The sequence below is a fragment of the Haplochromis burtoni genome, unplaced genomic scaffold, assembly GCF_018398535.1.
Source record: "Haplochromis burtoni strain Fernald_Lab_line unplaced genomic scaffold, NCSU_Asbu1 Contig_80, whole genome shotgun sequence".
Taxonomy (NCBI): domain Eukaryota; kingdom Metazoa; phylum Chordata; class Actinopteri; order Cichliformes; family Cichlidae; genus Haplochromis; species Haplochromis burtoni.
In genome coordinates this window covers 782,971-809,589 of record NW_024582441.1, presented here as the reverse complement: position 1 = coordinate 809,589, position 26,619 = coordinate 782,971, and the positions used below count along the sequence as shown (strand labels likewise).

Genomic DNA, 26,619 nt, shown 5'->3' with positions numbered 1-26,619 from the left:
ACATAATATAGAAATAGAGTACTAAAGGTGAGTACAACCGTGCTAAAGAACACTACTTCAGTAACAGCACACTGTTGCTCTCTGCTGCTGACATTTTCCTAATGTTCGCATGCTAACAGACTAAACTAAAGCCAGCTCAGGCTAAACTTGAAGGTGATAATGTTACTAAAACCATCTGAGTACAGTGTCTTCAAATAAACCTGATAAATATAGAAGATTTCTCTTTATAATTAAAAATGGATTTGCAGTTAGCTGGATAAAGTTTTATTTGTTTTATTAGTTGTTTTATCTTCTCCTGGGTACGCTGATACAGGATTAAGTAAACTGGGGGTGCTGCAAAATTGCTGTTTCAGACCATAAAGTCAAATCAATCATTCTCCAAACTTTTGTTTTCCATCTGCTAATCTCAACCTTCTATAAAAACATTTCCTTTTTAATGTGTTAAATATTTCTTCAGTGACAAAACCCACATTTTCAGCATTGCGTCTCAATCCAGAAACAAATGAAAATATATTTATTTTAGCATTTAGCTGGAAGCACTGCTGCATCCAGCCTCACTGAGAAAGATATTTAACAGCAGTAAAGAACTCAAATAAGTTAGTGGACAAATATAGTATTTATTATTTTTTAAAAATTACAAACCAGTAATAATGATTTAGATTCACAATACAGAAAATACATAATAAACATGTTATAACAAGTTATAATTTTAAATTAACCTCAATCAGTAAACTTTAAATGTGTGATCTCTTTGACCCATCAGTCAAATTAATTAAGTCTTAATCACTATATTATTTCATTATAATACAATTCTTTACTGTCAGCTACCCTACAGGTACTTAAAGGTATAATATGCAGGATTTTCCTAAAACAGTAAAATCTCTCAGTTTTCCTTTACTGTTGTATTTATCTGCACAGACTGATTTAATATATTCTGTTTTTCCTGTTTTCTGTACATTCCTGGGTTGCAAGCATTGGGCAATGATTGTGTAGCCCCCAGCTAATAACAACAGGAGGGCGGGATTACATCACTGCCTCTATTTCTTTCCTCATAAATATTATAAAAGAGCTGTTGTGATGTTAGTTTTCATTGCATGTTTTCATTACACCAATATCCAAAATAAGAAAGAAATTTTAATAATTAGACTGGAATAACTACTACTGACTGGCACTCATGTTTTTATGGTTTCCAGTGTCACACACTGGGCAGTAGCTACTTAAAAACCACAGAAAGTATTAATGCAATGTTATCTGGTAATGTGTTATAGTCATTGTCAACACCAGTTTATAGCCTAGAGCCACACCTAATTCACACTAAATTAAGAAATGCAGCACCTTCCCTGCTGACTTGTGTGATTTCTGCTTCAGAACTCAATCATTGTAAAACAATTAGAAAATTATGATTCATTGCTTTTTTCTTGCTAAAGCTGTTCCCTCCATCCTCATTCTCAAGGCCAAGTTTACAATAACTGACCATTGCTGCATATTATACCTTTAATGACATTAACAGATCTTAATACATGTGAAAATCAGCTGTTTTCGGCATTTCAGAGATACGCTTGGAAGATTGAACTTCAGTGAAACGGTTGTCAGCAGTTCAGAAGACACGGGAAAGCACCTGAGATTTTAAAGAGTGGAAAAGTGAAACTATCATCAGAATAGAAAAAAATATCCTGTACTAAAAGTTTCTTGAGCTTTGTGTGCACCAGTTCCTCCTGCCCACCGAGAGCTGAATGTCTGTGACAGCCGCAGGTGGCTTTGACTCCTCCATCTAAACTGCAGCTTTGTCTTTTCGGAAAAGGAGTGACATTAAAAGAAGGTAAAAGTTTTTCTTCTTAAAAGCCACTTCTCCTAAATGGGCTCATCAGAGTCCTCGCTCTCCCTCTCCTCCTGCAGGGAGGACAGTGTGAGGACAGGGCTTGTGGCTGACATGGGAGAGGCAGGGGCTGACGGCGAGGTAGAGGAGGAGGTGGAGGGGGATGCTGCCTCCTGAGCAGGGCCTTCGGCCCCTCTTGTGGAGGTGGAGCTACTATTGCTCTCCATGGTGCTGGGGGAAGAGGAAGCAACGTCACACCCAGGAGTTCCTCTTGAAGGCTTCCCTCGGGAATCGTCTTTGGACTCCCTCCTCACCAGCTCCCCTTCCCTTCTGCTACCCTCCCCCCACAGGTCTCTGTCCTGTGTTGGCGAGGAAGTGGTGGATGAGGGAGGCTGGTGCTTCTTGGCTTTCCTACTGGTGTCTCTGAAACTGGCCAGAGGAGGACGAAGCCTCACCCCGCTCCGAGTTGAGCCCTCTATGGCTTTCTGCAACTGTTACAAGAGTGAACGAGGTTTAAACATCCACAGAAGCAAAAAAAAAAACCCCAAACATACCACGAAGCAGAGCAACAACATAAAATCATTAAAGTGAACATCCAGCGAGATGAGTTGTGAGGGCGGTTAGTGGAATAACTGCATGAATCAGAGCGTAAAGAATGATGCACGCGGTGACAGAACAGCTCACAGCTCATCATGCCACATTACCGGATCAAATCCAGAGAGGTGACAAAAAACAAGCCAATAAATTAAAACAAAATGAAAAGCAAAAAGTGACTTTACCTCTTTCAGTGCCACAACACCCACCAGCTTACCAATGCTGGTGACATAGGCGTGACTGAGACCCAGCAAGGAGAACAGAGTGTGGGTCTGAGTAATGAGAGAGGAGAGAGAGGACACGATCCAGTCAGTGTTAGATGTGCTGTACTGTGACAGTGTTCTGCTTGCATGACTGCACTGTTTCTCATAAGCAATTTTTCTGCAACAAAAGAGGAAATGCATGGCTTTGCTACATAGATGCATAATAAAAAAAATTCAAGTTTCAAAGTTTTATCATATGGACAAAGAACAAACAGGGCGTTCTGTTTGTTCAGACTCTTAGGCCAAGCTGAAATAAGTCTAATGTTTCATCACAGCTTTCAGAAAGCTCCTTTAGAGCTACAGTTGGCAGACAGGTGGACTTGGTATGCACTTAAAAAACTGAAAACTGAAGCTGGGACAGATGAATCAAAAACTCACAAAGTCACACACAACAAAGCTGGCTCAAAGGGAGCATAGCATTTATGGGAGAGAGGCTAAACAGTTTGTTTCAGACAGAAGATGAACTTGGATATAGTTTCAGTATAGTTTAGTTATGAAGAGTTTATTCCTCCCGTTTCCAGTCTGTGAGCAGAGATCATGACATGAAAATAAGTCATAGCTGTAAGTGTACAGAACCAGTATGTGTATATGAGTTTTGATGATCACCTTATGCAGAGACGTTCTTTCCACCAGCTGAAATGGAGAGGGGTCTATGCGTATCTGCTCCATATCAATTGGTTTGTTCAGCTCTGCCTCTTCCCAGGCTTTGATCTGCAGCCAATCACAAAGCAGAGAGATGAAGGCGCAAACTAGGTTGTAATTATCAATTAGAGTGGTTTGTTGGTCCATCGTTGAGTATGAGGCTTCGCAATCAATAGTGTAAAGTACCTCCTCTGGAGACATGGTGTCAGTCAGCTGAGGGGTTGTGGTCTCCTGAGAAAGGTGGAGGAAGAAAGAGATGATAGACCAAATGATGAAAAGAAAGATAGATGCCCCCTGCTGGTTTTAAAGTATTACCTACTGCAAAAGTTATCACTAGGTCAGCTTCAGGTTATGCCCCCACCCCCCTCATCACATTATTGAGGCTGGCTTAGACTGCCATGCTGGACTGATATCCCTGTCTTAGCTGTCACTGCCAACTCAGTAGCAGATCACTGATGCACTGCTTCTTTGAGTGTTTAGCCTCAAAGCAATGGATACATAAGGTTGATCCCAGTACCTGAGTATCTGTCTGGCCTGACAAAGACGTGGAGGAGAAGAGTCTTTGAAGGGTCCTCCTGACAGATGGCAGCTTGCGCTTGTCTGGGGATGCGGTATGGCAACGCATGTCAGAGTAGAGACAAGTGACATGGATGAGCGAACCTGTCCTTGTATGTAGTGGAAATAACGTGTTACCTGAGTCTGTGTGGTTGGCGGAGGGCTCCTGAGGTTTGGGGGCAGGAACGGGTCCATTACATTCTTCCTGCACAGGAGTGGTGGTCTGATGGACACAACGCTGTCAGTAAGGAGGTTGCAGACACAAACAAACAACACCTGATGGTCAGGAATAGGTCACATTTTTCCACCTTGTCGGGGCTTTCCTCTCCTCCCTCCTCATCTACAAAGGTGAATGACTCCCAGCTGATTTTGGAGGCTTGACCCGGTGAACTTTGACCTCTTTCAAAGACTCGTCTTTGAGGTGAAAGCCACCAGTCCAAGAGGGCTTGAAGCTCTGTCCTCTCAATTGAACCTAGCAGAATCATAGATTCTGCAAAAAAGGAAGTTTCACAGAGAAAAAGTTTGGCATTCAGGGGGAAACTGTTGATACTTACATGAGATCAGCTTAGCACCAAGTCAGAAAAAATAACTTTAAGGTAAAAAACTAATTTAATGGTCCTTATTTTCTGTCATAAATATATATATATATTGTTACAATGGATAATGTTGACAGTGGCCAAGGTTCCAAAAAAGAGGTGAGAGTAATCCCTGTTAAACAAAAGCTCAGGCTTCAGACAGTAAAAGCTGTTTTCTTAAAATTTTCTCTACTCTTGGCTCCATATGATATCATTAGGAGCTGATATCTCCCCAATATGATCATCTCATGGACACAGCTCTGCCTCTGCGCACAGAAGCTCCACCCACATGTGATTAAACCCTTCTGTTTACGAGGGCGGCCAATCAGAAGCTTGTTTCAGACGGATAGTCAACTGAAGATCTGCACCAAGGCTAAGAGGAATTATTTTGAACTGTTAATCATGGAAAGCTACTTATAGACCTGGTCTATCCCATTAATACTAAGCCTTTTAAAAGCAAAATAAAGTATTATTGTTATGGTCCTGGGTCGGTGACCCAGTGTTTTTGGTTTTTGTACTTTTACTTTTGATTTCATCATGGTTTGTGACTGTTTGTGTTTTGGGTTTCTATCCTAGTGTTTCTAGCTCCCTAGTTTTGTGGTTCTGATTTTTAGGTTTCGTTCTTTGACCTCCCAGTGTTAATTCCGTGCTCCCTCTGTTCTGTGTCATCCCTACCTGTGTATCCCCTCTAGTGTAGTCTCTGTGTAAAGCCCGCGTCTCTGAGTCCGTGCCTTCGCGCGTGTTTTGAGTTTCCTGTTTTATTGTGAAAGTCTGTGTCTTATGCCAGTGTGTTCAGATTGCGTTTCCCCTGTCTTGTCTTGTTGATCATAATCAGCTGTGCCTCCCTCCTGTGTGTCGTTTCCTCGTTCCCTTCTGTGTATTTATAGTGTGCGTGTTCACTCATGTTAGTTGCTAGTCCGTCTGTGTTTCTCCCCTTCGTGTTTCTCCCAGTCGTCCATTCAGGTTCGCTTTGTTAGTCATTCCCAGTTTAGGTCACCTTGAGGTTTTGCTTTACTCGCTCTGTTTGTGCCACCTGTGTTAAATAAAGCTCGCTCACTTCCAAGCCAGTGCCTGCGTCTGGATCCTGTCTCACACTCATCACACGTCTGCCCCCGCAGCCGTGACAATTATGGCTCACAGAGACGGCAAAGATGTTGGTCATCCTACCTTTGGAGTCGACGATGGGGATGGTTTTCAGGGTCGTGGTGTCAAGCAGATGGTTTAATTCCCGAAAGGTGGCTTGAGAAGACAGAAATCTCACTTTGCGCACCATAATGTCCTCCACAAAGATGTTATACTTGCTGGGAATGACGGGATACAACAATAAGCACAGGTTGTCTTTCATGACAGCGGTATGAAAACAAAATAAGGACTTTTAGGTATTTTAACTTTACCTTATGTGCCCAAGGGCCAGCTCAGGCAGGTAGGGTAGCTTCTTCACCTGGATGATGGAGTCGTAGAGAGACGGCTGTAGACCCTGCGCCACCATATTAGCTAAGATGACAGCCACCATCATGGGTAGGATGTGGGAGATTTGACCAGTGAGCTCAAAGCAAATTACTGCTGTGGAAACTGTATGTGTGACGGCCCCCGTCATCGCTGCTGCACCTGTGATGGGGGTGTGATATAATTCCTCCTGATTATTGTACATCGTCATTTTCAGAGGAATGGTTTTGTTTGTTAGTCCACTTAAAACTGACCCATGAGTCAGGCATAAAAAAGACACCAAATAAACCTGTTTCTATCTACAACTTAGCAAAGAGTCCATTTTAAATTGTATCTTTAGACACTTTGTTACTAGCAACCTTGAGTTCAATCTGCAAAAAAATGCAGGCATGAAGTCTATCTCAAAGTCATGCCTTTAATAAAGAGAAAAATATTCAGTAACGATCTGACACAGGACCTGATAAATGTCCTTCATGCCCTTCAGCTGATCATCTTCTGTTCACCGAAGCAAAAATGGACACAGAGGAAGGATGGCTATCAAGAAGCCATTATTAAGGAAGGGAAACTGGTAGAAAAGGCTGAGATATATGAAACTGATGAATCCAAATTGAAATTTTTGGGTCAAATCATCATCTCTACAGTCAACTTAAATGTACTTTTATTCAACCAGCAAGTTTTTTGTTTTGTTTTGTTTTTTTGACTGGAAATGATGATTTTTTTTTATTTTATTTTTTTCCCAGAACGATGCCTCTTCATCGTCTTATCATCTTTTGGGAGACGCCTGTGTCATTTCTGGTCAAAAAAAACAAAAACTTGCCTGTTGAATAAAAGTAACTTTAACTCAAAATTTACCAGGGGTATGAATAATTATGGGCTTGACTGTATATACAGAAAAGGTCAGGAGAGAGGTACAACAGCGAGTGTCTACAGCCGTCTGTAAAACACTGACAAGGCTCTGTCATAGTTCAGGGCTGTGTTTCAGTCACTGGTGTTGGGGATTTTACAGTGAAAAGTACAGTGAGATTTTGATCCACCATGTAACACCATCTGGAAAGTGTCTGATTGGCACTAACTTCATTTTTCAGCATGAAAGTGATCCCAAATGCACCACCAATGCAGTAACAGCATATCTGGATAGAAAATAGAAGAGCCTGGACCTCATCATTATTGAACCAGTGTGAGATCATCTTAACAGAGAATGGGACAAAAGGCAGGGGAACCAGGGGAAGATTACTTAAAGAAATTATAAGAAAGTTTGAAAGAGTTCAGACTGTTGAAACTTTTACTTTTAAGCTCGTTAGAATTGTACAAACTCTGTTTTCTGTGTATTTCAGTGTGGTTGAAAGTTTCAGTAAATCACTACACCTATTTCAGCTAAATAAAACAAACCATCAATTAGCTTTGAAAGCATTATACTATTTATGACACAGTAAATCAGAAACCTTTAGGAGCGTCAAGAGTTTAGTGGTCTTGAGAGGCAGATAAAGTACATCTAGTTTTAAAAAACACTCAGTTGTTATCAAATGTAATATTTTGTAATGACTTTTTAAATTATAATTTGTTTATTTTAGCACACAAACTGATCATTTGGCATGTTGGGGGGTGATTTCTGCTGCTAAATCTGCAGCTTGAACAAGAGAATATAAAACACCAAAAAAGGAAAGAACTTTTCTTAAACTTTTCTTAAATCTACAACTCTTCAAATAGCCTTTGGGGACCTGGGGGAAGGTTAACAGACTGACCAATGACAGCGTAACCTCCTGGCAGGATGCGGTAGACTATCCCATCAAACAAGATTCCATTTGGGAACAGAGTGGCCATGATCTCCCCAACAAGGCGACCGAAAGCAGCTCCTTGAGGAGAGAGATAAGGCACTCTGGTAAAGACAAATTGAACTGAAGATCAGCAGGAGACTCGCATTACAAAATCCTCTTACCTAATATGAACACCGGCATAAAGGCACCTGAGGGGATGGGCATAGTGGTGGAAACTGCTGACATCCAGAACTGCAACACAAAAACAGGATCAAAGTAGGATCGAGACCGATCCCAGAGGTTTTTCACACTATCGCACACAGTGCTTTTCAAGGCAACACCCACTCCATACACAATGTGAGGAGGAGGCAAGGAGGAAGAGATACCTTCATGATGAAGAAGAGGAGAAGGATGATAAAGACACTGACACGAGGATGAAGCCACGCGGCAGAGCGACCCAGGCTGGGGGGAGCAGGGTATTCTGAGATTTTGGTCCAGGTGAAATTATCAAAGAGTGAGTTGATACACTCTCTAGGCATCAGCTGCAAGAGGAAACACAAACACACAGAAAAAAATTGTCCTAAACAAGGTTTACATAAACACAAAATCAGCACATCCTGATGACGCTACATGTTCATAATAAAAAAAACCTAAAATGTGACATGTAGTATAAAAAATATTCAGGAAGAATAGAAATTATATATGTTCCAGTCCATTTACATTAAAAGAACAATCCTATTAATTTACAATCATGCGACAGACAGCCACACTTTCACAGGTAAGGTTTTAGTGTTTGCGGACTTAGTGAAAAGTCACCTGATTCATATCAGGTTTTAAAAAATACCACCAGAAATGAACGTGAAAAAAGTCAGAGAATTAACAAGATTGATGAATTCTGACCTCTCCAGCCATAAACTGTCCAAATCCAGGAGGAAACGTGATGGTGGCGATGATCAATGTCACTGCACCTGGATAGATCAAACGACTGGGACAACACACAGACGGAGACACACACGAGTTCATTAAAAGCAGCAGTGTATCCCCAGAGGACTACAGTTGTCTTGTCATAGAAATAACCAGTGTGTGTGAACCAGCGCTGATTGTAGAGCTCTCTTGATGCTGCTACTCTCTTTTCTCTAATGGTGAAGACTAATGTTCCCTGACTGTTGAGTCTCAGAGGGTAAGTGAATCTCCCCATTGAGTGAATAACTGGCTGAAAGGTTGTTAAGGCTTTGCTGCTGTCCTGACCAGTGTTGTGAGACTGATGAGTTTGGAGAGTGGAGCTGAGAAACATTAAGAGGAATTGGATTTAAATGCACAAATGGTTTCAGTTCCAAGAAACAGTTTCTGCTACCAGAGTCACAGCAGTTTAAGGGCTGAGCGCCACATTAATCCACAGCAGCGGGGAGGTCTCTGTTATGTTTCTGCGTCTGTGTGGGGATCTTACTGTTTGGTTAGAAAGCGTGTAAGAGCCGTAGGCCTTCTCATGAAGAGAACCACCTGTCTGTTCAGGTAAACGAAGAACGCTCCCAAAAAGCCGCACGAGATCCTGAAAGACGAAAGAAAGCTGGGTTAAGGAGCAAGGATGCAGCTTTTACGTGACTATCGCAGATTAAAGGAACCTTCCTGACTCATATTATTTCAACACGAACACATGCAGGCATGCAAGTGCTCACAAAGTCTCCTCACCCTATTATTGCAAATGCAGGCAGCTCTTGAAGGTCAAAGGGAAAATCCATCCGAAAGTTTGTTTTGAAGAGGGCTGTGATTGTGACTGAGAGGAAGAGAGAAATAACTGTTTCACACCAAGTGAACATGTGGTCTCAGTCTGTCATTCCTATGCTAATACTTTGACAACAGGGACAAGATAAATTAAACAAAGTATAACAATAAAAAACAAATACTCCAGTCCGCCTGATGAGTCTGAGCCCATATTTAAGCTCCCTTAGCTGTTTTTATGTCTCCATCAACTCCTGAAGGAAACAAATGATTCTTTATGTGGCTCGTTTCAGTCCACAATGTGCTGCTATGTAATATGCAATGGGTTCCCTAACTTTTAAAAACAACTCTCTCTCTCTGACAGTTTATTAGGTACACCTGTTCAACTGCTTGTTAATGCAAATATTGGCTCATCCAATCACGTGGCAGCAACTCAGTGCATTTGGGCATATAGACACGGCCAAGACAGTTTACTGAAGTTCAAACTGAGCGTAAGAATGAGGAAGAAAAGTGATTTAAGTAATTTTGAACATGGTATGGTTGTTGGTGCTGTACAAGCTGGCCTGAGATCTGGAATTTTCCCATCCAACCACCTGCAGGGTTTGCAGAGATTGGCTGCTTGACACCAGAGATCAGAGGAGAAAGATCACACTGCTTTGAGCTGATTGGAAGGCAGCAGGAACTCAAATAACCAGTGATTATTTGAGCAGAAGAGAATCTCTGAATGCACTTTATGTAGATGGGCTACAGCAGTACAAGGCCACACTGTGTTTCACTCCTGTCAAATAAAAACAGGGACCTCAGGCCTCACCAACATTGAACAATGGAAGATTGAAAAAACCTTGTCTGGCATAATAACATTCAGACATTAGGGTCAGAATTTAGTGCAACCAACACGATTGCATGGATCAGTCCTGCCTTGTATCATCGTTTAGGCTAATGGTGCTGGTGTTTTAATGTGTGGGGGATATTTTCTTGGCACAAGAGTAACAACTGAGCATCATTTAATCACCGCAGCTTACGTGAGTATTGTTACATGCCATGTCTATCCATTCATGACCACACTGTACCCATCTTCTAATGGCAGCTTCCAGGTAAGTAATGTGCTATGTTACAAAGCTCAGATCCTCTCAAACTTGTTTCTCGAATATGCCTCCACAGTCAACATTACTCAATCCAATCCAGCACTTTTGGTATTTGGTGGAACGGGAGATTCACATCATGAATCTGCAGCAGCTGTGTGACGCTATCATAATAATACAGGCCAAAATTGGTGAATCTATGCCATGAAAAATGAAAAAAAAATGAATGAATACTTTCTGAAGGTAAAAACAGCCCAACCCTACCAAGGTGTGCCTAATAAAATGTCCATTAGTTGTATATTAAAAGAGCAGTAAACAGTAAAGTTGCAGGCCTGAAAACCAAAACAATGAAAACAGAGCTTACAGATACTTAAATACTTTGAAGTACTTAAATACTTTGAAGTATTATACTTAAATAATGTAAATACTGATTAACGGAGCTTCAGTGAAGAAGATTCATGAACAGTGTATTCTGAAAAATCGAACCTGATCTAACTGGTTATGTTTGCAATAGAGAAAAAAATTCACCCTGGCACATTTCTGTAATATTTTAACATGAATTCCATGAAACTGAGGTTTCAGACTTTAAAAGATGAAGATTTCCCAAAATCTGTTTGGGTAAGAGTGGCTATGTAATGATCACCCCTTTCTGAGTTATATATTATTTATAAAATTACACTGGAAATGTGAAAATATCTAGTATTGTAATAAAGAGACAGGGTCACCTGAATGCAGCTTGTAGGGATTTTAGGCTACAGGGCTGCTGGGCTGCTTTAAGACTGCGATGACGTATTGAAATATTTCAGGTTTATGTAAAGAAGCAAGTATTACTCAGCTGTCATATTCAGCTACTTTTAATAAACAGCAAGCTCAGCTGTCTTTTTTTCAGTAGTTTGTGTGTATCTGTTGAATATGCATTTCCTCTGCTTCTCACCAGCATCCTTGTTCCAAACAGACAGCACCCGGAATATGAAGGCACTGAATGTGGCGGCAAAGTATCCCCGCCAGTAATTCCTCACCGCAAAGTAGGTAGACGTGACCTCAATACTAAACAGCACCCCTGGTGACGGTGGATCGACAGAAAAAAAGGGGAGGAAGGACAGAGGGAGAGGAGGGATTACAGAGAGGAAGAGCAATGAGGATGGGCAGTGAGAGAAAATGAGGGGGAGGAAGAGGAGAGGAAGAGAAGGGAGAGAGAGAGAGGACGGTATTATGAGTTAAAGCAACAAAATGAATTCAAAAACACTTGAAGCTGAGGGTGTAATTATGCACACCAGGAGAACCACGGGGAGTTAACACACATTCAAACGCAACTAAACACACACTTACATGTAGTTTCGCTCTCTGACACACAAACAGAGACATAATCAGCATGTGAAGCTATAAAACAATAATCAAAGCTGTGTGAAGCTTCTAAAAAAAGATTTAAAAAACATCTTTTGGGACCAACATTATGTCAGCAGTAAATACATTCTAGTTTGTTTTGTATACATCTAGTGACTTAAGTATAGTACTGTGCAAAAATTGTAGGCATTTCAGAAGTTTAGATTCTTATCTGTCACACACCCATCCGCCCTCGGGGAGAGTTTAATCGTCCCAAAATTATTCTGCAGCGTGACAACAGGGCCAAACAATAAGCCGCTGTCATTAAAAGAGCCACATTCGACAGTAAGAGCGGGCCTTGCAGAAGACGGTCTGTCCTTAATCCCCTCAGCTCAGCATTACAGGAAGAGACAAGAGACACTGAGACAGACTAATTACCCAACAAGCACCTTGAAAAGCTGAGAAGTGGTCAAAGTTAACTAAATACTATTCACGGCATTATCTTTCAAACTTTCCATTATTTTTTTAATGCCTAAAACGTTTGCACAGCATTCGATGTTTTGTTGACTTTTGTACTTTGGTTGGTACTTCAGCTCATGATTGTTCGCACTGATAATTAATAAACAGATTATTAACCTATTCAATAAATGATCTATCAAAAAACTGGGATCTTTACAAAGCTTTTGATTAGAAGAGTTTAATTATTGGCTTACTAACTTCAGCCGATTGGACCGTTGAACTGTTTAACCTCTGTTACTAAGGGGGATTTATTGATTTTTAATATGAACCAGTATTGAGTCTTTGAATTACTCACACTCTTTATAACTTTCAAGTAACACTTTATAAAAAATGGAAATTCAATATATTTTATTTGAATTTACAGTGTAATACTACAAATACTTAAGGGCATGTACACTGCAATAAGGGGGTAAAAAGTCAGGTTTTTACAGGAAACAGAGATAATTTTACTGTAAGTAAATTGAAGCACTAAGTACTAAGTTTAGTCTTGCTAGGCAAGATCAATCCACTCCATAATTTGGCCTAAAAAGTGTATTTACAATGTGAAATGGGGAAATATTACCATGAAATTACGCAGAACGTTTATCATTGTGGTCACAGTCACTGGTTTGGAGGAGAGTACCTTGTAAGAGTACATATTGCTTCCACTGAAGGTGTGGCTGACCTGTTTGAGCTATTTGATTGCTCACATGTGTATCTCTTAAAATGGCAACTAAGTGCATATTTGTCACTGGTCTTCAGTGACTGTAACAGTAATGCTCACGTTCAATAATTCACAAATCAGACATATTATATATGTAAAGAAATAAAGACAAGCATAATGTGTCCCCTTTGGGAAACAAACAGGTCTAAGAATCTGATCCAGTACAGGAGGACGGTTGGTGCAGAGGTTGTGGCTGAGAGGCAGTGTGGAAGATGTACAGTACCTCCTAGTGGAGTGCCAAAACAGCATCCCACCCCCACGGCACAGCCAACAGTCAGTATATCTGTGTAACCATAAGGGTTCTACTGACACAGAAAACAGAGAGGGAGGGGGGGAGGGGGGGGGCGGGAAGGTGGAGGGGTGAGTCACAGAGTGAGGGATGAAAGGCAAGAGATGATGAGGGGTGGTGGTGGTGTTGGGGGGGAGGACAATAACAAGAAACATGAGTGTTGACAGAAAGACAGCAGAGTGAGTCGGAAAGAGGGGGAGAGAAAAAAAGATCAAGGTGGTGAGGACAAGAGGGGGACACAGAGGGAGAAATGACAGAAAAGAAAATTGGAATAAAGTGAATAAATAATGTTCACTAGAGTGTGATTAGAAAAGTTATAAAGGAGGGGAAATTACACCACGAGGATATGAAGCAGAGGAGGCGCATGCCAGTGTGAGTATACAGACTTTGAGGAAGCAATTAAGCAATCAGGAAGCAAACCAAGTGGTCACATTGTCCTTGGAGACAGATCCCTGCAACTGATTGCAGACTGAAAATTGAAGGTAGCACACATGAAATACTTCCACTGATTATTCATGACCTTGAATGATGAGCTGCTGTTTAACTTTTTAGGATAGTTTTAAAGGAATAATCTGCAATTCTTGTCTTTCTGCTGAGAGTTAACGTGCGGTGAAAAGTATTAGCCCCCTTCATGATTTCTTACCTTTTTTTTTGCCCATTTGTCACCCTTATGTGTTTTAGCTCATCAAACTAATTTTAATATTATACAAAGATAACCCAGGTAAATAAAAAATCCTGTTTTTAAATGATGATTTCATATTTCAAGGGGAAAAAAGCTATCCAAGCACGCCTAGCAATTGTCCCCCTTGTTAAATAATGAATTACTGTTAGGATGCCTGGGTCGTCGACCCAGGGTTTTTGAGTTTGTGATATTATTTATACTTCCTAGTTTTTGGTTTCTTTGAGTTCTGTCTTATGGCTTATGTCTCTGTCTTCTTTAAGTGCTCTGTCTCCCCTATCACCTGCATCCCCTTGTCTAGTTCGCGTCTATGTGTATCCTAAGTTCCTATATCCCCGTGTTCAGTCAGTGTTTGTGTCTGCCCTGTTCCCACGTCTCTGTTCCCTTTGTAGTGCCTGCATATGAGTCTGTGTCTTTGTTCAGTCTGTGTTATGTGTTTCCTGTTTTACTTTGAAAGTCCATGTCTGATGTTAATGTGTCTGGTTTTGCTTCCTCTTGTCTCTTAGGCCTGATTTGCCCCAGCTGTGTTTCCCTCCTGTTACCCATTCTCTGATTGCTCCCTCTGTGTATTTAAGCCCTGTGTTTCTCTGTGTCTGTGTCGCGATCTACCGTTTATTTTGCTGTGTGTTTTGTCAATCCGCCGGTGTTAGTTTATTTTTGACCTTTTTCCCCCAGTTATGTTATGTTTGAGTTCAGCATTAAAGCTGTTTTGGTTTAAGTTCTGTCTCCGGAGTCTGCACCTTGGGTCCTATTCCTGCCTGCACACAGCCACACCTAACAATTAACTGTGATTACCCACATTTATGTTTTAAAAGCTGAGTTCAGAATGATATCATCATTTAAAAACTGCATTTTGTATGTACTCAAGTTATCTTCATATTCAAGTTTGTTTCATTTGCATGATCTGAAATGTCTATGCATGATAAAAAAATATAAAAGAAAGATAAATACTTTTTTGCAGCACTGTAGATGGAAAAATTGATGCCATATTTATATATGTATGCTAAACATAAAGCTTAAGCCAGCAGGCAGTTGAATTAGCCTAATTCAGTCTTAATGTACCTTCTGGCAAATAAAGCTAATTCACAAGTTCTCATAAAATTAGTCTGAACCATATAAACGACTGACTGTGGGCTATTGTGCAGTAATTCAATTCAATTTGGTTTTATTTATTTAGCGCCAAATCACAACAAATGGGGCCTCAGGGCACTTTATATTATGAGGTAAAGATTCTCCAATAATACACAGATAAATGCGTAACAACATCAACATCGGGGATTCAAATTCAGTTATCCCAACTACATTTACAAAATCCAATATTCACCTGACATTGGTCACTTTTGTGGTGTTTAATGGAGCCTATTATCGCTCCATATTTTTATTATTGTACTCTGCCAGAGGGGTGCCACAGTTTTGTAGCACTGTCACCTCACAACAAACAGAAAGACTACGGGTTCGAAGCAGCTGCAACCAGCAACAACTGGGATGGGCTCCAGCTTCCCTGCAACCCTTAATTGGATAAGTGGGGGGAAAAAATGGATGGATGAATGAAGTCTACTAGAGCAGATCTTCATGACTGAGAGAGCAAACTAATCCTTATTTATCTTATTTAGCTGCCCCCTCAGCTCCTAAACAAGCCTCATTAGCTCCAATCCCCCTCCCTTTAAAGCAGCTATTTTTCTGATTTGCTACCATGTACAAACAAAAGGTTTGAGGAACATCATACTGTCATATTTTCATGACAGACAAGACAGAACAGCAAGTGCCCCCTTTAAAAGCCACCTCATGATTTAAGGAGGCATCCATACAAAACATCCATACAGGGCAATTTGATTATCTGCACATGTGCACAGTTGTCAGCAAAAACAAAGTGGATCTGCGCTCCATATTTGTTTTATTCTACATCCTCGGCCCTGACTGCTAATTTGTATTTCTTATCCTGACCTTTGCATCACGTCAATTCAATTCAATTCAATTCAATTTTATTTATATAGCGCCAAATCACAACAAAAGTCGCCTCAAGGCGCTTCATAGATACAGAGAAAAACCCAACAATCATATGACCCCCTACGTCCAGTCAGAAAGAAAAGAAAAGCAGCTCTTCCGTGATTTTGCTTTCATATTTCCTAGAGTTTAAATGTGGATTGTGTCAGACTATAACCTTGTGAAAACACACTATGTTTCAGTAGCACAAAATGTATGCAAATGAAGAGCCAGCACCTTTAAAATATCCATTGCAGGTGTAGCATTGATACTGATTCTAAATATAAATCTTTGAATAGTGGTTTAGTTCACTTTCAAGTAGTGCAGCACACTGATGTCAGGCCAGTTTTAACCTCCAAATTAATTGTAACTGATGTTTCTTGATGAGGTCAAAGCCGACCTGAGGCCGAGCGAGCAGAGCGGGACTTGCCTCCGATCGGGGCACCGAAACAAGTGGCTACTCCTACAGCACACGCACACACCAGCAGGTCCTGGTTATGGGAGCCATTCTGGGTTAAAGGTCAAGGGTGAATGCAGAGATGAATGAGAAAGCCAAGGGGAGGGAAGGGGGGGGAGGGAAAGAGGGAGACAGGGAGGTCACTGTTAATACACATGCCAGACATAACGGTCACACTATTAATACAGTGAGACAAACACAGACGAGGCGTGAGGGGGCGAACCAAAACAAAGACACGGGAGAAACGGGGAGGGGCTGGCGTGAGCTGGATGGCAGAGACAGAACACAGCCACGGGGTTCCCACTTTTTCATTAGTGTTAAAGTTCTTTCAGCAAATTTCAGGGACTCAAAAGTGGCTTCATTTAAAATTCTATAATTAAGGGTTCAAGTTCAAGGACCCTGATATGAATGCTCAACACTGACCTGTTGATATTACAGTTACAGCGTTCTGCTCTCCCAATCATCGTCTACCATGGTGCTATGGTAACATTTAAGAAACAAAGCAAGGTTCTCAGGGATGTTGAGATAAATGGCACTAAATTTAGAATGAGATAATTGTACATATCTAGAAATACCTGAACTTTTTCTGTTTTTCAGATTCTAAAAAATAATGAGAATAATAGTGAGAAAAATAGTGGGAACCCTGTAATTACAACAAAGATGTCAACAACACCATAAGTTATTACAAAAACACTGCATTCTTCATTTAAATCAGCATGTTGACTGCAGTCAGTAAAGAGATGGGGGGTTGTGGGTAATGTAGTCGGCTTTGGTCAGGGGCTCAGCTTACCTCGTAGACTCCAGAGAAGATGGACATGAATCGACTCAACACTGCGGCGCAGATGCTGGCAATGTGGACAAAGGGACCCTGGGGGTGATGGGAGGACATTACTGACACAGATATGAGTGACGTGTAATGTTATCTACAGAGACACAGAGTGCTGTCTGTAAAAACAGAGAGTCTAAACTGGGACACATTTTATCAGAACTGATAAATCACTGTGTAATTACTGGATGTGACACTTTCCATGCTACTGTAATAAGGAAAACGAATGTGGTTCTTTGCTGAGGACTGGAGTAATTTGCCTCAGTCCCGTGAGAAGAGGGCGAGAGGAACAACATGACAGAAGATGATTTATTACCCCCTCCCAGTTGGAGAGTGAGACAGAAAAAGGACTGAAGATGTGGAACAAGATGCTGAATGAGTAGGGATAGACACAGAAGCACAAGTAGTAAGGAGGTGAAAATACGTGTTTGCTTCAGTGCTGGATTTAATGCAATGCAAAGCAATGGGCTAGAGTACTCAGATTACTCTGTAGTAATTTAGTAGTTATTTCCTATCTTATTCATAGCCTTTCCTTTTTTTGTTTTCTTTAGGTCACGAGCAGTTGTCCAAGCATTTCACTACATATCGTATTGTGTATGACTGTGTACGTGACAAATAAAATTTGAATTTGAATTTGAATTTGAATTTGAATTTAGTAAAACACCCTGTTAGCTTTGCAAACAATCGCTTATTAAGCTGTTTTTTAAATATGTGTTATTATTAACATATTACCACATTTTCCTTCTCTTTTGCAGTGAGGAAAGAATAATATTTTTCTACATCCCTGTGAATCCTTGGCATGCATAGTGGAATGTATCTAATCCTACAGTTGTGTTAGTGCTGTAGACTGATGCAGCTCCTGGGTCTGCAAAATGAAGCCAGTGCACAAGTTTCTTAAAAGTTCCCTGTTGTATAAAAGTCTGTCATAAACGGCCCTTTTTGCTCCTTAACCTCAGTAAACACCCATGACTCCTATTAGTAGATAAAGCAGGTTTATGCCTTACACACTATTATCCAGCAGAACCTATGGTGAGTGCAAATATTAAGATCAGCTTTTGTGACGACAGACAGGGTGGATGTTACATTGCTGAGGTATTTGAATTATTATCATTGAGTGTATTTGAGCTGCCAAGGAGCTCTATGTCATATTTTTAAAAAACATCTGTAAGCTAAAACACTGGTAGTGAAGCAAACTGAGCAGATGAATGATGCTGGTGCTAAACCTGTCACTATGAGGGAAATGAATAAGCTTGTTCCTGTTTTATGGTGGAGGAAATGCTGCCAGTACCAACTTGCTTTGAAATGAGGTAAAGTTAACATAGTCAGAAGTAGAGCGGTAGAGGCTGATCTACTCTAAAGAGTTTCCTCAGTCGGAAACACTGTAACACAACTGATCTTGTAATGTAACACGATAGTTTTTAAAGTAATGTTGCCTAACACGGGGGTTTACCTCTTTGCCCACAGGCATCCCACTGCCCAGGCCAGCGGTTAGGCCGATGACTTTAGCTATGAAGGCTTTAAGGGTCAGATATTCTTTTAAGACTACACCTCTCAGGATGGTTTTCAGCTCAGGGATACCAGAACCTGTATTTAAAAGAGAGAGAGAGAAGTTATAATGTCAGTACTTTACAATAGACAAAATGAGAAAAAAGAAGCAAATACAGGAGGAAATATAATGAGAGAGGATAATAGAGGCTGACAGGTGATGGAGGGCTTACCGATGGCCTGCGGGGAAACCAGGTGACAGAAGAGCGAGGCGAACATGACAAGGATCATGGGATACGTAACCCAGGCGAGGTACTGGAGCAGTACATTGCCCTTAAGCTCCCCATGCACCCATTTATAGGCTGCAAGACAGAATAACAGTAGAAACAGAAAAAAACAAGAACAGGAAAAAAAGCACATTACACAAAGGAGCAGTGCAGAGAAAAACTGGAGATTTGAAATGGCAATAATCTCCATAACAGCTCTACCTTGCAGGCTCTTGGCACTAGCATAGTCCATACTCCAGCTAACTAGAGCCATAGTCAGTCCCAGAAGAACCAGGAAAATCCAGTCCTCTCCCATTTTTGTCACTATGTAGCGCCGCACACGAGCCAAACAATCTGGAACAGAGAGATAAAATCAAAGAGTCAGGGAGTCACTTAGTGAGATCATGGATGAAACAGATGCAGTAAATAAAGTAAATGTAGACTGATAAGTACAGATTAACTCAGTCAAATAGTCAACAAATGCAACATGAAAGATCACAAAGTCAAAGCAGTGTAATTATTTACACAGATAGAGGTGACACTCCTATAATATAAGAATCTCAATATTCCCTGCACTAACTCCCACTTGATACAAACTGCATATTTATTTTCCTTCTTAAAATCATTGGAATTGGCTGAAACAATGACGATGAGGATCCTGATTTGAGGGGCCCTCTAGGTCAGTTTAAAAAAACTCAGCTGCAGTCACTCAAAATGTATTAAAGTCAAAATAGAAATTACAGCAAAACCTAAAACAGCAGCAAGAAGGTCAGAGAGGAGACTCAACCTCCCTGACACCATGTCAACATAAATACACACCAACAGTTCAACTCTGTGCACATGTTCACAATACTGAGCACAACTCCTTCAAGTGCTTACTCTAAAGTCCCTCTTATGTCATAATCATCTGCATTTATAGCGTCCAAAATATAGCTACAAAATATCTTCTATACCTTAAGATTTGGGTAAATGTTTTGAGTCTTGCACCTTTAGAGATTTTCTTTTTATAACTCTGGGTAGGTTACATTTAGATACCCCATCGCAGTAGCCCTTAAGTTCAAGTGGTATTAAGTCTAAGTGCCTCGTGTAGCCTGATTAAACTACCGTGCTGCCTCATATTTTATGAGCTCATCATGTTGCATGTAAAATCATAATGTGCAAAGTAACCAGAAATTGAAACCATTAGACAAATGCAAAGCTTCACTCTTTGAAAAGTCATGTAATAAAACAACAAAGTGTGTGGAAGTGGCAAAGCAGCCAAATGTTTCCATATACATTTTCATGGTAAATGGCCTGTATTTATATAGCGCTTTTCATAACCACATGCTGGTCACCTTGGCATTTGGAGTAGGGACGAGGCTTCTTGGTGGAGGAGGCATGGCTGTGATGCGACTCCAGGGTCACAGGGTGCTGATGATGATGCCGCCGGCCGTGGCCTTTGCGGCCTGTGGCTGCGGTATTGTCCCCTGCCTGTCTTCTCCATTGTCTCTCTGTCAGTAAACGGGCAGCCTCCCGTCGGGCGAAGTTTCCCAGCTGCTCCCTGTACTCTCCGTAGAGCTGTAACCAAGGGGACACACTGGCAATCACTATGAAACGAAAAGCACCCAGTCGAGAAATCATGTGTTTCTTGGGCTGCACAGAAGAGAAACAACACGCTAGAATGGAGAGGAGGGAGAGAACGAAAAACAGGCGAAATACCTCTGACAACTGAGACTTGGAAGAAGGATAAAACTGGATCTAGTGTGAAGAGTCTTGAGATAACGAGAAAGAGATGGGGAATGTGTGGCGTGTATGTAAGGGATACACACCAACCTGAATAGCCTGACAGACAGAAATAGACAAAATGGGCATAGAGATTGGAAAATCCCCGCCCTGAGCAAAGGAACGGTCTGGAAAAAAGCCAGAGGAAGATATTCGGAAAGAGAGGACATTCCACACGTTCCACTTCCGACTGCGTGTGCACTTTACACCTATGACTACACAGACACCTACACACATGCTGTCAAACACACACACATACATTCGGTCAGCTTGCACCGGACTCGTTAAAACTGTAGAAGCTGTAAAATACTGCAGATCCGGATGCAGCTATGGTGTGTGCAACTGAAACCTACAGATCACATGCATCCCACCACACAGCAAAGCAAGAACCTGAATCATACAGAGAGCTGGCTGCCACACATTTCTGTCTCATGTTCACACAGGAAAGGAGAGCGGCCACATCCAACCATGAGGCCCAACTAAGACAAAAGCTCGGCTAACTGCACATAATTATGTGCTGGTGAAATGAAAGAAAGGTGAGACAAAAATCCACAATCTCATCTTCTCTAAAAGTCTTTACGTCTACAGAGCGCAAGTTCATTTTTCTCCAGTTCAAGTGCACACAAAAAACAGCCTCACATAACCAGTCCACTGCAATACATGACTCACTACAACCACATGACAACGTGACTGATATAGAAGTTTATAATTAATACATGAATATACCACATAGCAGGTGGCCAAGCAGTTACTGCTGGAGGCTTTTGAAAACCTTTGATGCCTCTAAATCGTCGAGGAGGTTATTTTAAATCTCACTAAACACCACAAACCACAAACTGTTATTCAGAACAATGCTGCACCACTAACAGCTTAATACTCCTGTCCTTCAGCCCCGTAAAACCTGAGCTAACAGCAGGAGAAACAAAGTATTGTCAGTTATTTGTTAATATGCAAAGAGCTGGTTGAATATTACCTCCTCAAAACGGGTTGCAAGAGTTTGCATCACGCAGGAAAACTTATATTTAAAGTAAGTTACATACAAGTTTTTCTGTGTGATGTGAAGATGGAAACTGATGAAAGTTTTTGCAACGGAAAACTTCTCCTGAGTTCTGCTGCGATTATTTCTTCCAAAGGTTATGTTTTTTGATAGCAACTGAAGGTACCGTCTTGTTTCTATCTGCATACACCCACTGGACACTTTATTAGACACACCTGTTCAGCGGCACGGGCAATGTATTATTTATATAATACATTTAATTCATTATATGTAAACTCAGTAGCACAAAAGATAAAAATACAAAACCCCATTTAGGTTTACAGTGCCTCAAGACAATGAAAACAGCAAAATAAAACATTAAAAAACACAGGTGTAGACCTGTGTGAACAAAAGGGTCTTGAGTCTGTTTTTTGAATGTTGGCACAGATGTAACTGATCTCAGGTCAGCAGAAAGCTTGGAACAGGACTACAGGAACTGAAAGCACTCTCAGCTAAAGAAGAAAACCAGAGAGGTGGAGTGTGCGGAGGAGCTTTGTGAACACATGAGATTACCATCTAAGATCAAACTGACTGTCAGTCTCTGACTTTTTGGACCAACAACAATATTTCTGTCTTGTCTCTGTTCAGTTCTAAAAAGTTCCGAGACAACCAGCAGTTGATGTCATTAATGCAGCTCATTAGCTAATAAACAGAGGTCAGATCTTCAGAGGAAACTGATAGGTACAACTGTATATCATCTGCATAAGAGTGGTAGGATATATTATGATTTGTTATGACAGTACCAACTGGGAAAATGTAAATTTTAAAGAGTAATGAACTGAGGACAGACTCTTAAGGAAACATAAAACTCTCTATCCTTCAGGTATGATCAAGAGTCTGAACTGTTAGACCATCTGAGTCATGAAGCCTTTGAATCAAAATGTGTCACTGCTGTCAGAACAAAAAAAGGAGGCTACAGTACGGGTTCATCATAACTGGACAACAGAGGAAACACTTTGGCGATGGTGGGGTCAGAATTTGGTCAGAATTTTCAACACCTTCAGGTGCTGGTGATGGTGTAATGGTCTGGGGGATCCTTTCTTGGCACATTTTGGCTTCTTTAACAATTTAAATGTTCTAGCCTACCTGAATGTCTTCTAATGGCTGCTTCTAGCAAAACAAAGCACAAAGCTAAAATCATCTCAAACTGATTTCTTGAGCCTGATGTTGAGTTCACTGTAGTCCACAGTGAACTCAAAGGCCTCCACAGTCACCAGAAGTCAGTCCAATAGAGCACCTTAGGGATGTGGTGGAATTAGAGATTCACATCATGGATGTGCAGCCAATAAATCTGCAGCTAGTGTGTTGCTCTCATGTCAAGGAAGGAATGTTTCCAACACTTGAATCTGTGTCTGAAATGAATAATTAAAGCGTTTCTGAAGGCAAAAAGGTGTCCAACCAGTACTAGCAAGGTGTATCTAATGAAGTGGCCAGCGAGTCTATGTATAAGCACATAGGAGGATCTTTTCCTATCACTTTTTTAAATACAGAATTTAATTTAATTTCACACAAATGTCTGTCCAAGTTGTGAACAATGGATGAACATAGTGAGGGACTATTTTATGCACTAAGATAATATATTATGAAATGTTAGATTATTGTTTATAAATTTGTTCAAATTTACTCAATAAATAATTAGCAAAGAAAAAAACCCTCCATGTTTGTTAGAGTTTTGTTATTCTGACGATGGAAACAACCTAGGTAAGGGGATTAAGTAAAAGAAATAAAACATATGACAAGAAAATAGAGCTGTGCTAAAAAGATATCGTACTGAAGAATTTTCTGCTGCAAGTAAAGATAAAACGGTCTCCACTCATGACACTGACATATCTTATTTTCCTTTCTTTGTCTACAACCTTAAAAATGAGGAATGAATCCGTCAGTGAGCTGTTTGTGATTGTTTTTTGTCTGCACTACAAACGAATAAAAATGTTCTAATGTGAAAAAACATGTTTTGATTTCGGGGCAAACCAGTTTACCTTCACATTTTGCTGCTTTAAAGGCAACAAGGACTCACATACTTTTACAGTTCTTCAGTCTAGCAAAAGATCACAGAGGTCACTGCTGATTACTTTCTAATTTCACCGCCTGCAAATGTATCACACAAATAACAGTGACCTCTGTCATCTTCCGCTGTATGGAAGAACAGGGCAGGTAAACAAGCCGTATTTTCATACGTTTATTAAAAAAACAGCAAATATTTAACAATATGGTTTTACAATACAGGTTTCTTGATTTTATATGTTGGAAAAAAGAGCTACGAAAAGAAATAGAGATTCAAATTCAGTGCATGCATATGATCCATAGTGAATTTTGAAGATTAGAGAAAGACAGCAGAGGGCTGTGTAATTAAGTCATGGCAGAGAAAACAGAAAAAAGAATCAACCTCTGACGAGCTACAGCCTTCGGTCCTCATGTCTTTACCTGGTTCTCATCACCTGTCTGTTGCATGATGCTGCAGCAGCTCTGTCTCTGTTCTGTCTCCGTGTCCCGCACTGCACGCAAATTCACCACTGCACTACACATTAGCACCAAAGCCCTAATCCATCAACATCATCAAACAGCCGCTGGCACCAGACACCATCAAAACCAGGGACAGAAACAACAGAAACCTGTGCACTGTTCATAGAGAGAGAGGAAAAAATGTGACCTCCCATGCCCTGCCTCAAGGAAAAGAGAAAAATAACTGCAGCACAGTTGATGATGTCTTTCAAGCTTCTTCTTCCTAGTGTCTATCCTTGTTGAATAGGTGTGTTGCGTATGAACACGGCTGACAGATCATGACCATTGTTTAAAAGATAATACCCAACCCACTCCCAGATTGAGCCTGGGACCCATTTAACATAATTAGACATTTTTTATTCTACACTTTCCCTCAGTTCAAATGAGATCCAGGTTGCCTTGAAGCTGCTGATGGAGCCTCAAAATGAGCCGAGTGACCTTCAGATGTCTGATAAGATTTTTTTTTCACTACCACTCTGTGAACCTCAAACGAATTACAAATCTCATGTTGTGTAAATATAATCTTTAAAAGTAAATATCTTAACATATTCTTCTTGTTTTAAAGTAATTATTTTTAATTAACTGGAATTATTACTCAGCCAAATCCCACTTAAGTATAATTTTACTGGTCTTATCACTTTCACTAAAGAGGTTGTGTTTCTGGCAACGTTTGTATGTGTGTGTGTGTCATTCTGCCTGTAAACACGAGAGCTCAAAAAGAGTTTAATGAATTCTGATAAAACTTTGTAGGGGTGCAGAGGGGATCCATTAACATTTGGCTTACATTCACCAAAGTCTTCAAGGTCAACTTGAGGATTTATTGGTCAAAAATCTTAAAAGTGTGGTGTTTACTGTCAACATATAGAAAGTACTGTGTAAGGATTTAAAATATCGTGTCACGTTTGACCTCTGACCTCTCATTCAAGATCAACAGATCGATCAAAGGGATAAATCAGTGATTGCTGCTATTAATTATTTAATTAATTAATTACGTTTTATATCATCTACATAGTGCAGTGGATGCACCTCCTTCTTCTGCTGAGTTTTACTTGTTTGCTTGCTCAAAATCTCAAAAAGTCTAAAATCTTTGTTGTTTCAATCTCTTTATCTTTGTGTTTTATCTTAGTTTGGGGTTTTTGCGTTTGTCTTCACGTCACAATCAAAAACAAATTCAACAAGTGTGAAAAGTTTATTCAAAAATGTCATATTTGGGCATTTTTGGACTATTAATAAAGAGAAATTCACGATGTCACTTTGGGCTTTTAATATTTCTGTCACAAACTGAGCCGCAGCTCCTGCATTGTCAGAAAGTCACCTGACTGTGAAATGGTGAGACATAAAGACAAATAAAAGGTGAGAGCAAGCACGTCTCAGCAAGACAACAATGCCGACTGACAGCGTGAGAAAGACACTGAAAGCCGCGATTTATTAATGTCAGGTGACTTTGCTGTTTTCATCCCTCAGCCTTATGTTTACACTGTTTCACGTAACCTTGCATGTTCATTACACACCGAATCTCACAATCAATCATCATCAGTAACCACAGTTTGTCCAACTTTCACATACTTTTTGCACATTTTCTGTTGCCATTGTTTGGCTCCCAAATGTGGAATGACCTTCCCACTCCAAGTCAAGAACACAAGGACACATCCCCACCTCTCCAAACTCCTCTTCCTCCTTTTCCCACACTTGTTGACTCTCCATGAGATTCCTGCGTAGCTCTCCTTGTTTTTTTCACGTTAATCTCCGCGGACACACGGACGTAGCCAGGCGTTACTGTACGGTCCTGACACATCTCGTTATTAATTTCTCGCAAGAACCCGAGCTTCTACTGTTGTTCTTACTGCAAGTCTCACGGGATGAAGGAAATCGGAAAAATGTAAAACATCACTCCCTCGGGTTTGTTAAGACTAAAAGCCTGTATTCAAATTACGCCGATGAGCAGTCGCGAGCTTTTAATTTGTTCATGGATCTGTTCTGTACGAGTTGGCTTGAACAAGATATTAAATATTGTAAAATAAAAGAAGCTTCAAGTGTAAACAAAACAAACAGGTTTGCAGAGAGAAAGAGAGAGAGAGAGACATGGAGAGAGAGAGGCTCAGTCACAGTGAGAGCTGCTGATAGATGCAGAGGTTGAAGGGCAGCGTGACATTGAGAGTTAATTAAAAAATACAAGCATATTCCTGTGTCCCTTGTGAGGGAGCACTGCATATTCATAAATATCTGTGTGTGTTTGTGCAGGTTTCTCAGCGCACAGAGTCTGTGTTTGTGTCTTAAATGAACATTATGTGTGTTTATTAAGTGTGTGTGTGTGTGTGTGTGTGTGTGTGTGTGTGTGTGTGTG

At 40.6% G+C, this 26,619-nt stretch overlaps 1 protein-coding gene across 2 annotated transcripts in view; it reads right to left on the bottom strand.

Moving 5' to 3' along the window:
- Window positions 1-592: 592 nt before the first annotated feature.
- Window positions 593-26,619, bottom strand: part of clcn1b (chloride channel, voltage-sensitive 1b) — a 33,881-nt gene continuing 7,854 nt past the window's right edge. Inside the window, exons 2-23 of one of the 2 annotated variants that reach the window (XM_005925263.3) lie at window positions 20,311-20,533; window positions 19,199-19,330; window positions 18,944-19,072; window positions 18,676-18,809; window positions 17,190-17,267; window positions 13,215-13,293; window positions 11,381-11,506; window positions 9,335-9,419; window positions 9,093-9,194; window positions 8,546-8,630; window positions 8,032-8,187; window positions 7,828-7,897; window positions 7,634-7,744; window positions 5,840-6,053; window positions 5,613-5,746; window positions 4,179-4,360; window positions 4,009-4,093; window positions 3,833-3,915; window positions 3,502-3,546; window positions 3,280-3,384; window positions 2,596-2,682; window positions 594-2,307 (exon numbers count right to left, since the gene is read on the bottom strand). In XM_005925263.3, coding sequence (XP_005925325.1) covers window positions 1,852-2,307; window positions 2,596-2,682; window positions 3,280-3,384; window positions 3,502-3,546; window positions 3,833-3,915; window positions 4,009-4,093; window positions 4,179-4,360; window positions 5,613-5,746; window positions 5,840-6,053; window positions 7,634-7,744; window positions 7,828-7,897; window positions 8,032-8,187; window positions 8,546-8,630; window positions 9,093-9,194; window positions 9,335-9,419; window positions 11,381-11,506; window positions 13,215-13,293; window positions 17,190-17,267; window positions 18,676-18,809; window positions 18,944-19,072; window positions 19,199-19,330; window positions 20,311-20,533 — 2,901 coding nt within the window. In that variant the 3' untranslated portion in view covers window positions 594-1,851. Of the gene's footprint in view, window positions 2,308-2,595; window positions 2,683-3,279; window positions 3,385-3,501; window positions 3,547-3,832; window positions 4,094-4,178; window positions 4,361-5,612; window positions 5,747-5,839; window positions 6,054-7,633; window positions 7,745-7,827; window positions 7,898-8,031; window positions 8,188-8,545; window positions 8,631-9,092; window positions 9,195-9,334; window positions 9,420-11,380; window positions 11,507-13,214; window positions 13,294-17,189; window positions 17,268-18,675; window positions 18,810-18,943; window positions 19,073-19,198; window positions 19,331-20,310; window positions 20,534-26,619 lie in introns of both variants that reach the window. The other variant, XM_042222144.1, reaches the window with a different exon arrangement.